General features: G+C 39.9%; 1 protein-coding gene across 3 annotated transcripts in view; it reads right to left on the bottom strand.

Annotated features, from left to right (window-relative positions):
* The window catches only part of LOC147325318 (receptor-type tyrosine-protein phosphatase zeta-like), a 96,450-nt gene extending 83,211 nt beyond the window's left edge, over positions 1–13,239 (bottom strand). For all 3 annotated transcript variants that reach the window (XR_015130310.1, XM_086299779.1, XM_086299780.1), the window contains exon 1: positions 12,995–13,239. Coding sequence is in view for 2 of the 3 variants with exons in the window: in XM_086299779.1 (XP_086155905.1) it covers positions 12,995–13,055 (61 nt within the window). In the remaining variant the exon portion in view is untranslated. The remainder of the gene's footprint in view (positions 1–12,994) is intronic.
* Between the last annotated feature and the right edge of the window lie 1,074 nt (positions 13,240–14,313).

Raw genomic sequence — 14,313 nt, 5'->3', positions numbered from 1 at the left:
TGCGATACTGTAACAAGTGAATTTCCCCAATGTGTGATCAAATAAAGTCTATTTCTATACTGCTGAAAGTATTCAATCACTCATCCAAATCATTGAATTCAATAACTTCCACAGCCACGGGTGTATAAAAATCAATCACCTAGGCACGCAGACTCCTTTTACAAACATTTGTGAAAGAATGGGAGGCTTTCAGGAGCTCAGTGTGGCACCATAATAGGATGCCACCTGTGCAACAAGTCCAGTCATTAAATTTCCATTCATCCATCCATCTTCAGCTGAGAGAATCAGAATACTTTATTAATACCTGAGGAAATTATGGAATGCAATCTCTCCACTGTGTCCTAGGTCTGCCCCAGGGCCTCCCTCCTGCGGGACATGCTGGGAACACCTCACCCAGGAGGCATACTAATCAGATTCCTGAACCACCTCGACTGGGTCCTTTTGATGCGCAGATGTCCAGTATGCAGTTTCCACTCACTGATAACTGTGTTATATTTATAAATTGAAAATGAACATTGTGTCTATAGAACACATATAATACTGAAAATACCCATTTTTATATTAATATGCCAACAAAGGCAGCACAACACCAACAAAACAACATTTGACTGAGAAGATATTGTGATAATATCGTTACAGTGAAGAGCAAAGTATCAGGGTTCAATGGACAGGTTTGAATCAGCTTTAGCGTAAAGAGCCATTCAAAAGTATGTCTGCAAAAAAGGAATTTGAAATTTAACATATACAATGGACATATGAATAAAATTTATCTAAGACTGAATGGCCAGCTAACCAAAAGTTATCCATTATTTACGAGACTACATGAATAACATTTATTTTTCCCCTACTCTAAAAAGCTCAGTTCTATCTTGCACTTAATTCCATCTAGAAGTATTTTATTACCGAATTCACATACAGATAAGCTTGTAAATGGTGGCTGTATAATGGGGTATTTATTAGAATAGTGTTTCCCATTTGTAGCATACAGACCACAACTTGAAAAAACATGGGTTCAGTCTCACAGGAAAAAAGATGATTGAGTTTTCTGTCCATAGTGTTCTAAGCAGGGCGTCCTACCCGCTGACCTTCTAAAGATTTCAGTGCCACATCATCTGCAGGGGGCAGCCACAGCCACCCTGCCTGCAAGTTTGCAGCCAAACATCAATTGGTTTTTTACTTGCATATATCCATTGTGATGTGTGTGATCATCATCAATAACACAATCACTGACTCATTAACAGGCGGGCATTTGCTCTCAACACCTTGGACACACATGACTATTTTGAGAGATGACCTAATTTAAATTAGCAGCTAGGGGGCAGACACAGAGGAAATTATGGATTTGTCCTCTCGTAACCTTGACATACTTCTATTTAATTTTCCCTCTTTAGCACTGTCTGGTGATTTCTTATTTACTTGCAATTTCTTAATAATCCTTTTATTTCTCTCCCTCTATTTCTCATGCAAAATCTGTTTCTTATCACAACTTGATCATATATTTGAGCAAAATGATATTCTGGACTCCAATGATTTAAATGACCTTGCAATACTCAATTCCCAGTTATTTATATAGCACCAAATCATTTACCTCAAGGCACTTTATATTATAAGCACTTTCAGAAAGACATCTATTATGATGACATTTATTTGGGATTTAATTTTTTCTCTCTAAATGGCTACTTATCTGAACTGGAGGAGAACAACCATAATTATTTAGATGACTGTAAAACACAAACAAAAATAAGCATTTTTTTTCACATGATGAGATTACCTAGTGCTATGACTTTTGCTCTAGTGGCTCCAAAGAAGTTTGGAGGGGTGGAGTTTACCCCAAACTGTGCTGTAGTGGTACAGAGAATTCTATGTGTATTTATATGGAAACCTACTGCTTACTGTATATAATATGAAGCCATTTCCTTCCTATCCACTCGCGATGGGACTGCAGCCAATCCCAGCTGTCTTAGAGTGAGAGGCGATATTAGTGCTGCTTTGAGAGGTTAATACTAGAGATGGCACAATACCACTTTTTTATGTCTGATACCGATATCATAAATTTGGATATCTGCCGATACTGATATGAATCCAATATAGTGTGTTTTTTAATCAATAAAGCTGTTTTTTAAAATATCTTGCTGCTTTTTGTATAAGTTCATACTCAAGTTAAAAAAAACAAACACTAAAGCTATTCTGTTATAGCTGTATGCAAAAAATACACTGCACCCAAAATATTTCATAGTTCAGCAATACTGATCAATCTAATAAACTTAAACCTACACCATCCTCCCTATACTGGTATTTTAGAGAGTAAGCAACCTAACTAATAGGGCTCTAAAACTCCCAGCAAAGAAAAAAATTAGGGAACCACCCTCCACCTTATGATGCTTAATCGACGTAATCAACTTTAATTTGATGAAGTGTGAAAAAAAATGTACAGAAATAAATTATTTTTCAAGAATAATTAAATAGATTCAACATCTTTCTTCAACAGAATTGCAGACTGCACAGATCGTACCTTCCCAAAGGAAAAAGTACTATAGCTTACTAGGGTATATTAGACTTAATAGTTTCTATATACAGTAATGGACTTCTATACATTTTACATCAGATTAAAACTTTGAGTGTAAGATTCGGATAATTATTTATTAAAAGCTAAACATTTTAAATAAGAATAAGAAATAAAAGTATGTCTTTGTGCCCCCTTTTCCCTGTTTATGCCCTATCAGCCCCCCTGGCTAAACTTTGCTAGATCCGCCCCTGCACAGTTACCAGCCGTCAGCTGCGTAGAAAAGGATCCTGGTGTAGAAAGTAAATAAATTCTAACAACAGATTATCAAGCTTAAACGTGCTGCTGTTGTTCAGCCGCTGGTTTCCTCTTTCTGGCACAAAGTGGGCAATAAACAAACAAGAGAGACGGACTCGCGACAGAAAAGCTGATCAGCTGATCATTGATCGGTTTCATGATTGAAGTAGCAGCAGAAGAGTGAGGGAGAGAGAGGCAGTCGCTCCATATATCGGTTGTTAATCTCTATGCTTTACAAACATTCAGAGATGAACTTACACACTTGCTTTACTTCTCTCTGGGATAACTTCCTCGGAGATGAAATGCCGGGCTGGTAGCGAGTCTGCAAATACACACAGCCGCTCTATCACGTGAGGCATACTGCTCCGACGTACTACGGTTATGGGCCAAGTTATGCCATGTCGCAAATTTTGTGAGGTGCTTTTTTGATATTTAATGGATCGAATTACATTTTTATTTCTCTCCGATATCCGATCGAGTAATTTAAGTCAGTATCGGACCGATACCGATATGTAATATCGGATCGGTCCATCTCTAGTTAATACCTGGTATAGTTGTTACTAGATATATACTCGGTAATGTTAGGTTAGGAACAAAAGAAAGCCACATAATATATTGGAAATAAAATTTATCAAGCCAGAGTTCAAAGAAACAAACTGTCACAGAGGTGTTCTACTGGCTTTAGGTCAGGCAAACACGGGGGCCAGTCAGTGGTATCAGTTCCTTCATCCTCCAGGAACTGCCTGCAAACTCTCTGCACTGAGGGTGAGTATTGTCATGAACCAGGAGGAACTCAAAACCCACTGATCTTTCCAACCAGATACCTAATGGCAGTCAGGGACAGTCAGCCTGTAGAGGTCTGTGCATCCCTCCCCAGACCATCACTGACCCGCCACCAAGCCAGTCATGCTTAATAATGTAATTTTCTCCATACTGTTTCAGGTCTGTCACATGTGCTTAAGCTGAACTTGCTCTCATTTATAAAAACTGTAAAGCACAGGGACAACCAGAGGACACTGGGCTCTCAGACCACCTTCACGAAGCCTGTTTCCAATTGTTTGGTCAGAGACAATCACACCAGTGGCCTGCTGGAGTTCATTTTGTAGGGCTCTGACAATCTGCTTTTTCATTGCACAAAGGAGCAAGTGGTGTAGTGGTACCAGTGGTCTTGCTGATGGGTTAAGGACCTTCTACAGCCCTGACAAGCTCTCCTAGAGCGCCTGTCTCCTGGAATCTCTTCCATGCTCTTGATACTGTGTTGGGACGAAACAGCAAACCTTTTGGCAATGGACTTTGACTGCCTGTGCAACCTCTGTAGGGTCCAGTATCACCTCATGCTACCACTGGTGACACCGACCCTAGCCAAATACAAAACTAGTTTTGAACAAACAAAAAAAAATGTCAGAAAAGATAAAAAAGGGCAGCTGAAACTGATTAGCAGCCACCTCTGTTACTTAACGAACCAGATCAATATCCAAAACGTTTGTGGGACAGTGGCCAACCATTTGAGAGAACATCTTTTTAACCGGGGATGCTTCAATAGGAGCTTGACCCAAGCTGAAAAGAGCTCTATCCCAAACAGAGAAGGAGATCAACCCACACTCAGCTATGTGGTCCCAGTGAGAGCCACTTCAAGGTTCCAGTTCCACAGCTCCAACCCAGGTTTTCTGGGATCCAATGGTCAACTACATTGCCCTGTCGGAGGAGGAGGCCCATAGAAAGGAAAAACGGCTTCTCAAAGTTTACGATGAATGGTAAAAACAAGTATGTACAACATGTGAACCAATACAATTCAACGAGTGGAAAGCTTCCTTTACTGCACATCTCCCCTGTTAACAAACTGCACTACTTAAAGAAATACATAGGAGGTCCAGCTTGACAAACGCTTGATGATCTTCTACAGAAATGACAGTCAAGCATACAGGGATGCATGTACTAGAGCAGGGCGATATGACCAAAAACATTATACCCGTATTACCGTGAACGGTATGATATGGCCCAGCCCTAGCATGTACAACATCCATTTGATGTACAGAAAGCATTCAGAGAAAGTCTGGCAAATTGGCCAAAGATCCAAACAAATGACTCCACAGGATTCAGGGGAAGGTTTAAATATTCTCGACGATTGTGAGGAGAACCAAAAACTTGTTCAAATGATACCAAACTGGGCAGCTGCAAGGTGAAATCGTCAAGCTACTCAGTTTATGAAAGAAAGTGGGAAGTTTCCAGTTTTAAAGGACTTTGCCAAGTTCATGTCTTCTGAAGCCAAGATCATGTGCAACCTGATCACATCATTTCAGGCTCTCCACTCTGCACAACTTCAACTATGACAATGGTAAATGAGCAACAAACCAGCCACAAATTCAGATCAACACAGAATAGGCTGCAACCACCAGACTGTGAAGTTGTCCTTTTAATTGGCTAGAGTTGCTCTCAGGAATAAGCTAAGCTCCTCCAAAGCAAGTAATCTTAGGAGGAGAGAATGAACCTTATGCAGTTCGCACAGCATTGGACTGGAGAATTGCACGCCTGGCATTGTCTTACGATGACTCTTCTAGTATGTCTACTCTGTGTCAGAGTTGCAGTTAAAGAGCTCCCACTAGTGACTCCAGCTGATGCAATCAAGGTTATTGAGTCTGACTTTAAGGACGATAACAAGGATAACAGGTCAGTGTCTCAAGATGACATTCTCTTTCTTAACATGTTAAAAGGAAGGGATTTACAAAAACACTGAAGGACATTATGAAATGCCACTTCCATTTAAGGAGAGACCCTTCTTACCAGACAATAAGCAAATGGCCACTGTGCGGCTTCAAAGCCTCAAACCAAACTGTACCCAATGTACAAGGAACAACATATAAAGTTTGATTGAAATCGTAGAAAAGGGTGATGCAGAGGAAGTGCACAGTGAAGCAAAAGAAGGAGAAAAGTGGTATATTCCTCACCGCAGGATATATCATCCCCAAAAACCAGACAAACTCAGAGTAGTATTTGATGCCTCATATTGATGCAGACAATCAGGTTTCATTTTCGCCCCAACAATAACGTGCTACAAGACAAGGCATCCCGTCTATGGCTGAATCCCTTTACGGCCCATTGAGATTCATCTCCCCTTTTCTACTTACAGGCAAAAGAGTGCTTCAAGAGACATGCAAACAAGGCACAAGCTGGGATGATCCACTTCCCAGTGAATTAAGGCCAATGTGGAATAACTACAATAGCAACTTAGACAACATAGAGAAAATCATAATATCACACTGTTATGTTCCTAAAGACTTTGACCAAATTGTAAAAACAGAGTTGCATGGCTTTTCTGACACAAGTTTATATTCTTACTGTCACTGTTCGTATTTAAGACACGTAAACAAAGATGATAAAGTGCATTGTGCTTTACAGCAAAGACCAGAGTTGCTCCTATTAAGATAACAACAATACCAAGACTCAAACTGACCGCTGCTGTTCTCTCCATTACTGTAAGTAACATGTTAAAAGGTGAGCTTGGATTGACATTGGAAAAGGAGGCAGCACTTGTCGGCCGCATTTGGAGGAGTCTACAAATTTGGACAGCCTTCGTCGCGACACTGTGACGTAATCGGCCAACAAATGCGGCCTCAGGAGGATGCAGCCTATGAGTTTGGACACCCCCATAGGTCTTTAGGAGCTGACCCTGCACTCCAAATAACCTCGGTTTCCGTAGCAGATACAGCCTGCTTTGTCCTTTCCTGTAGATGGCCTTTGAATTGTTAATGCAATCTACTGGTCAGGTGAACACCCAGGTACTTATGAGTCCCCCATCTCAATGTCCATTCCCTGAATGTTCACTGGTGCAGAAGGAGGATGGTTGTGCCTGTAAAAGTCCATCACCAGCTGTTTGATTTTCCCAGTGTGATATTTGGGGGCTTGGAACCAGGCAGATTAGGTACTACTTTAGTACCTGGTACCAGGTACTATGACCTAATGGAAAACTCTGAGAACCATGGCAAACCTGGGAAGTCAATCTGAGTAGGTAGTAATGGAAAAGTGTTTTCCCCTCACTAATGCCTCTCCTCAGCTATCTCTGTATACTCTTCAGTTGTTCTCTGTTTCCTGACTCAAAAGGCTCTCCTATTCTGCTTAAGAACACCCTTGATATCAAGAATCTGATGTACAGTCCTGGTGGGATACACCATTATCTGTACAGAAATTAATGTAGTCTGTTACACAATCCACCAGACAATCAATGTCCTCTCCATGGTCATCACAAAGCAATCCCCACATTGTTGCATCAAAACAGTCCTTCAGAGGTTTTCTTTACACAATGTGGATGAAAGCTTCCTGTGTTCTAAATGTTTATACACAGGAGAGATGAGCTATATGCATCTTTTGTGTAGTAAGTCAGTGTTTTATTGTCTCTGGTGGGACATGTAACACACTAGCTGAATGAGGGTAGAGTGATCCAAAGAGGTGTGATTATACTCAGGAAGAGGAAATGGGGTTACATTATCTCCAGTTTACTAGTGACAGAATGGAAAACATCACAAACTATATCTAGATTTCCCTTGGTGGGTAGTAGAGTCTCATGCCATTGCCTAATAGCTCAATATCTCTGCTGGTGACTTTGTCTTTAATGGTGATATGCCCACTGTTACATCATCTTCAGCATGTAACTGCTCAGCTATAATAGTTCTACTTTTTCCCCTCCACGCTTTCAAATTCAAAGGGAATTTGAACCCATTTTCTGTCACTCAAAAATAGTGATGAAAGTTGTGAATGGGCGTAGCTAGTGTGTCTGAATAAGCCCAACAAGATGTTTTCCCTTCCGCATCAGTAACATTATACTGTTCTCAGTCCTATAACACAGTGCAAGACATGGTTTTGGTGTCTATGTCATGCAACCCATAGCTTCAGGGACTTATGGAATGTGAGAACATGTTGCCATTATTGTGCTGTCCTTGCAATTTGAAATTCAGCTCGTTGAGAGATGAAACGATATCTTCCAAACAGGACAATTTGAGAAGTCAGTCATCAATGAACAAATCAACAAAAGGGGAGGCATGTGGGGCTGCTTCTCAAATATAAAACATGAAGAACTCTGCCTGTGGAGAGTCAGCACACCTCTGGATGAAACAGTTAAGTGTATGTATGTGGCTCTCTATCCCACTACATTGTTGTTTTGTAATGCCAGGCAACTTTTTTTTTCAGCATCTACTGAACATCTAGTGTTGGTCTCCGTAAAATGTGGTTGTTGTGGACGTTGTTTCAATGTCAAACTTCAACTCATTTTAGACATTTTTTATTTTTATTATGCTTCTATAGGCACTGTAGTCCCATGTTTCCAGAGGGTGGGCAGCATGATTTCTGTACAGAAACAGCTATGTGTGAAGGAATGCAGCGTAATTAGTGGAGCTCTCCAAGATGGCGCGGGCTCTTAAGCTAAAACAAAGGTAAGCAGCTGCATGGTGGATTTGAGCAGCAGATTGAGCAGAAATGTCCCCAGCTTCTCACAGGCAGTTTGCAAAATGCGTGCACTGATAAAGACTGTCGAGCAGATAGTCCAGTTCATATATAAACACTTTTACAAACTTCTCATACTTTCCATCACAACTTCTCCCAGTCCTGCAACCGATCACAACCTCTTTCTAAGCTCTTCACAGTAAAACAGGATACTGCTCTCTTCTGCGATTGTGGCTCAAAGAGCTGGCAGTTCGTCTTGTAACCGGACAGTTTCGGTCGTTGTGTCCTTGGGCAAGACACTTCACCTACCGCCTACTGGTGATGGCCAGAGGGGCCGATGGCGCGATATGGCAGCCTTGCTTCTGTCAGTCTGGCCCAGGGCAGCTGTGGCTACAACTGTAGCTGCCTCCACCAGTGTGTGAATGAATAGTGGAATTGTACAGCGCTTTGAGGGCCCCGAAAAAAAATTATTATTACTGCTCTTTTAAACTTATTAAACACATTGTACTCCTTTTAAAATAATTTTTTAAAAGAATTCTAAATACTAAATGCCATTATTATTTTTACATTTTAACATGGATTTCAACACATTTAAAGAAAACTTAAAAAAAGAAAATCTGTTTTAACCTGGTTACAAAAACATAAGTTGATTAATTGAAATAAATAACCCAGTCAAAGAAAAACTGAAAAAATGTAAATAACAAAAAAATAAATAAATACCCACATGTACTGAGTAAATCAACAGGCTAACGCATAATAAACTTTGTTTGTTTATAAATAATCTCTATTCATATGCATCATGTTGATAACAAAAAATGTTGATATTTGTAAAAAAATAAAACAAAAAAAATGTATTTATCATGTAAATTTCTTGCACCTGTCATAGATGTCCAAATGACATCTAAAGAAAAAAAAAAGGACCCAAAGTCCAAGTTGGGTCATGGTTGGAGATCCAAATTGTGGACCAAGTTTGCACATTGTATACATGTCCAGGATTGGTCATGGACCGATGGACCTGCACATCCGACGTCCAATCTTTACTGGGATATTATAAATGTTGTATACTGTGCAGTGCAGTGAGGACTGCTCAGACACTGGAGAAACGAAACAGCGGCTCCACATGGGACAACATAGAAGAGCCACCTTGACAGGACAAGACAGCTGTACATCTGCATCTAAAGCTCAAAGATCACTCGTTCAAGGGTGACAATGTTCACATTTTGGACAGAAGACAGATGGTTTGAAAGAGGCTATCTATATCCACTGTGGACGACCATCTTTGAACATTTTTGAGAGGGTGACATCAACTGTCTGCCAGCTACAATGCAGTTTTAAGATCCCTTCTCAGGCGCATTAACCCCCACTCATATCTTGTGTCAGGTGATCACAATAGGTCACATGATAGGGTGAGGCAAGGTCTCACAGAGGTTTCACCCAAAACCTCTGCTGGTAATTGTGCCATTTTTTCACACCTTGGCTAATATGATGAGTCACATGATCAATATTGGGTCAATGATCAGGACACGACAGGACAACTCCCACTAGGGTTTAAATACCTAGGAATCCACCATTTGGTTTTAGAACTAAAGCAGCTTCTTAAATGAGAGATGAAGCATCTTCAAGAAACTTAAAGAAGTTCAGTCACTTTCTTTTCAAGCTCCTTAGACTACCATGATCTGGACGACTGTAAACCTAGACCGACACATATTATGTTGTAAGAGAATATGTGTTTGTAAATCGACGTATTGTTTTACTCACATTTTTTCACAGTTTTGTTATTTCATTTGTTTCATAAGAGCAGAAAGAGACAAACATGTATGTTTCTTTCCTCAGCATTTTTGCCAAGACATATTTTATAGTCCACAAAAGTGGACTACAAAGTGAGGCTGGAGAACCAAAATGCACAGTGGGCTTTGCTGGGGCTGTTAAAATGCAACAAAGGAAGAAGAGCTGCTTAACCTGTGCTCTATCACTCTGTGAGCCTACAATCTTGTGGTACTGGAGGGCAAATGTGTGCATTTACTCTTTACTTTATTCCCCACTCCTAACAAAATGTGCTTTCACACTTCAGCACCAGCTTCACAGTGTGACAGTGCCCTCTCGTCCTCACCACCACTCGGACAAATTACACTGCCATCGTGAATCACACTTCCCCACCTTCCCATCCCCTGTAAAAAAGAAGAAAAACACCCATTACCCTCTTCTGTTCTGTGTTGCTCTGCACCCCATCGTTCCACCTCATTCTACCCCTTAGACCTCTCTTCTGTATGTCATTGCCCCCTTTCCTGCTATTTCAAAACAAATCTCCCCTCTCACAGCATAATTCACTGGGCTGAGCTCGACCAACTGGCCTCCTCAGCTGACCTCCACCAAATACCCGTCTGCTTGTTTCCCCAAATAACCCCAGCCAGCATTCAGCCAAGGGCCCATGGAAAGAAAAGAGGGGAGACTCAGGAGGATTTAAACCGATGGCTTCTCTGTATGCCCGAGTTAATGCTTAATACCACCTAATCTGGTCATCAAATATCCCCGCTGTCACAACTGGAAATCTGCTCTTTTTATCCCTCTCTCCAGACTACCAGTTGGGCAGCAAAGGATGTCTTCCCAGTCTCCCCAAGCAGCACTGGACAGATATCAAGGGATAAAATAAATAGAGGGGGAAAAACATTAATCTAAAGAAGAAAGAGAAACAGGAGGTAGTCTGTGGTGATCATTTACCACAGCTTCCTCCTCCATGTGCCTTAGTGTCAGACAGGCTGACTGTGACCGCCATCTGTCAGCAGACTCTCTGTTAGACAATAAGTGGGCAGGAGATTCTATGAGCCCAGACACAGTAGGGCACGGGGCTTGCACTGCCCATTCAAAAGTATCTTATGGGAGGACAGATGGTGCTGAGTTTTCTCCTTGTACATCTTTTCTTCCACCATTCCTGTGCTGCCTTCTCAGAAAGCTAAAACAACCCCCCTCACAAGAATTGTAAATTCTTGTGGATTTTAAAGTTTGCAGAGGTACCAATATAACGCAAGACATTTTTGTATTTCCATTTTTTATGAAAACAGTAATCATAGAAGCTATAAATTGGCTCTAATATATTGACTTATATTGAAATATAGTGCACCATTAAGCAACTTAGAATTTGCACCATGTCCCAGGAAGTACTAGGAGATGGTGCAAGAAACAAATTCCTTTTGGGGAGACAAGAAGAAGGACCAACTTATCAGTCTTTTTTTTAAGTGTTGAAAGAACAGCAACTAAACACGGAGGAATTGATTCTAGGGTTCAGCAAATAACTTGAAAGACAACATTGCCTGCAGTGGATGGTCATGTAAAATTATTAAAGTACCAGAAGAGCTACTAAATGCTACTAACAGCAAAACCAAATGAAAATCAATAAACAAAGACTGGCTGTGAGTTACTTCTTTTTAATGACCTTGCTAATATTTTAAGACAATATATAATTTTTACTAATATTTATAGCATAGCCACATCTAACCCATCTTAAGCATTGGGAGCAGTGGGCCAGCACTGTGCAATGCCTATGGACCAACTCCAGTTGTAAGCCTGCCCCTTTGTCAAAATAATGTTGAAAAAATAAGTTTTCATATTTTCTTCTGGTAGAAAAAATTAGACTTCTTGAAGGAAAGGAGCACAAGCATGATTAGAACATGCAAACTCAACACAGAAGGATCCTACACGGGTCTGGACACGCTTACTATGAGGCAACAGTGCACCAACAGTGTGCCATCAGATCACCATCTCACTGCATTTTAAATGCAGTTGTAAAATCCCACCTCAAAAGTTCATAGATGTTGAGATATTACAACAAGCTTTTAAAACTGCCTGCCTGGAACTTCTAGACTCCCTGAGTTCCTCTGGTGGAAAGACGAATATAGATCTGCCAACTAACTTGCCAGTTAAGTATAGTTTTTGCGTGCGAGTAGACTGAAACAGTTAAACCTAAACATTTATGATGATTGCACGTTCCCATGGCATCAGTCAAAAAAATAAATCAATAAATAATACATAAATAAAAACTGGAAACGTCTCCATAGCCACAGAAACTAACAGCTACAAAACTAAAAGTCACATCTCTGATATAAACATCATATTTTATATACATGAGTTTTATGAATATATATATATGTATATATATGTATATATATATATATGTATATATATATGTATATATATATATATATATATATATGTATATATATATATATATATGTATGTATATATATATATATATATATATATATATATATATATATATATAATGTGTTACTGTGTAATGTGTTACTGGGTTTCAATTGCTGTTGTTTATAAATACAGAGCGTCTGACACTCTTAATAAACCAGTTAGACCGTGTCCAGACCTCTCTTTTCATGCTTGACAGCTCCAGTTTAGAATTTATGTGTGACACTCTATGCCTCAGAACATTTTAATCTGAGATCCCACTGAGCAATTAAGAAAAGAAGTGTGTGTGTGGCATCTCAGCCACAGTTAGGAAAATGAGTTCATAAATATATATAGACCAGACAAAAAAACTTTCTAATGCTAACAAAATACAAAGACTACAAAAAGATTTTTTTCGTTTAGTTTTTTTGTTTTGTTTTTTGAGAGAGCGTATTACTGCTCAACTTACCTAAAGCTAGTGATCACCTAAAAGTTGGCGCAGCAAGTAAAAGGCCACCGCACTTTTGAAACACTATTAAGTGTTTCTGTGAATAACACACTAACATTAATTACAACATGCCTTACCTTGTTGGCAGATAAGGATAAAGTGTGCAGCCAGTAGCAGCCAGAAGCCTGTAGTCTCCATGTTGGTGGAAATACTCGTAAATGCGGAAAATAAACAATGTAGTGTTTTTTATGCAGAGCGAGAGAGAGTAGGTCCACGACCCTCACAGCTCCATATTGTACTATGCAGGCTGTGAGTTGGCTATTTACGTATGTGTAGTACAGCTCGCAGGTCCCAGTGTGCGACGCCGTTTCGCTCTGTCCGTTGTTCTTCACGCAGTCTGGCTGACTGGAGAGGAGCGGCCACACCGAGGCGGTGCGCCGCCCACATTTCACTAGCTCAATTCCTCCACACGACCATTAATAGAGACACTGGCAATTACACGACTTCATTCAGCCGTTAATTTTGTATTTATTAATTGATATTTGTGTCAGGGTAGAATAGGAATTAAAATAGTGCAAAAACATTTTAAAGTTTGGTTTGGTTGGGGAGAAAGATTAAGAAGAAGTGAAAGTAATAAGGATATGAAACAAGGGAGAAGAAAATGAAAATAAAGAACTAAAGAAGATACATAACTTAGGAAACACTGAAGGAAACATATTAAGAGGGAAAGGGGGCACAGCAAATGGAAATAAGATATGACAGCAGTAAATAGATGAGAAAACTAAGGTCATAAATAAGTCGATTTAATCTAATCATTATATCATTTGATCTAGTTATTCAAGAATTTGTGTGTTTGCATTTAAGTGAAATATTAAAAGGGAAAACTATGTTTAGTAAAAATTATATGATAAGGTTGATGAGTAAGCTGGATAGATTGTTCTTGGGATCCCCCAAACCTGCTGAGACCTGTCCTATCGCCTATACAAGTGCACTTCAGGCATAAGTGGTCTGTCTAGCATTTAATTGGCTGATCAAGGGACTTCAAACCTCTCTGTGAAATATCTGATTTTCTGGAACAAGAAGCTCCCGTGTTTATCAAATGGAGGTGGGTGATACTACTAAATTTGGTATTGATTCATTGCCAAGTAAATCCTGGTCCAGGATCAGAGATGTTAAAGTAACTGCTCATTTCCAGCTCCACGTTTTTATTTTTGGACTCTACAAGAGTAAATAAATACTTACACAGAAAAGCAGACCCGGTTCCACCACTTTAGTCTATACCACTCCAGGTACATTTTGCTTTCTCAAAGTTATCGTACAGAGAGGGACTGTGGAAATCCATTTGTGTTCTATTGTTAACCAGGTTACTCTTAGCCTCTATGCTATAACTGAGACTTGGTGAGGATGTAAGCCAGTCCTCAGTGGCCAAAGACAACTGTTAGCAGGTTTAATTCAT

Source organism: Aulonocara sp. 'chitande type north' Nkhata Bay, linkage group LG7 (genome assembly GCF_057382095.1).
Source record: "Aulonocara sp. 'chitande type north' Nkhata Bay isolate Kocher_YH1m ecotype deep benthic linkage group LG7, A_spYH_male_GT1.1, whole genome shotgun sequence".
In the NCBI taxonomy this organism is placed as follows: Eukaryota; Metazoa; Chordata; class Actinopteri; order Cichliformes; family Cichlidae; genus Aulonocara; species Aulonocara sp. 'chitande type north' Nkhata Bay.
Note: the sequence above shows the minus strand (reverse complement) of the source record. Positions and strands in the feature narration are given on the sequence as shown.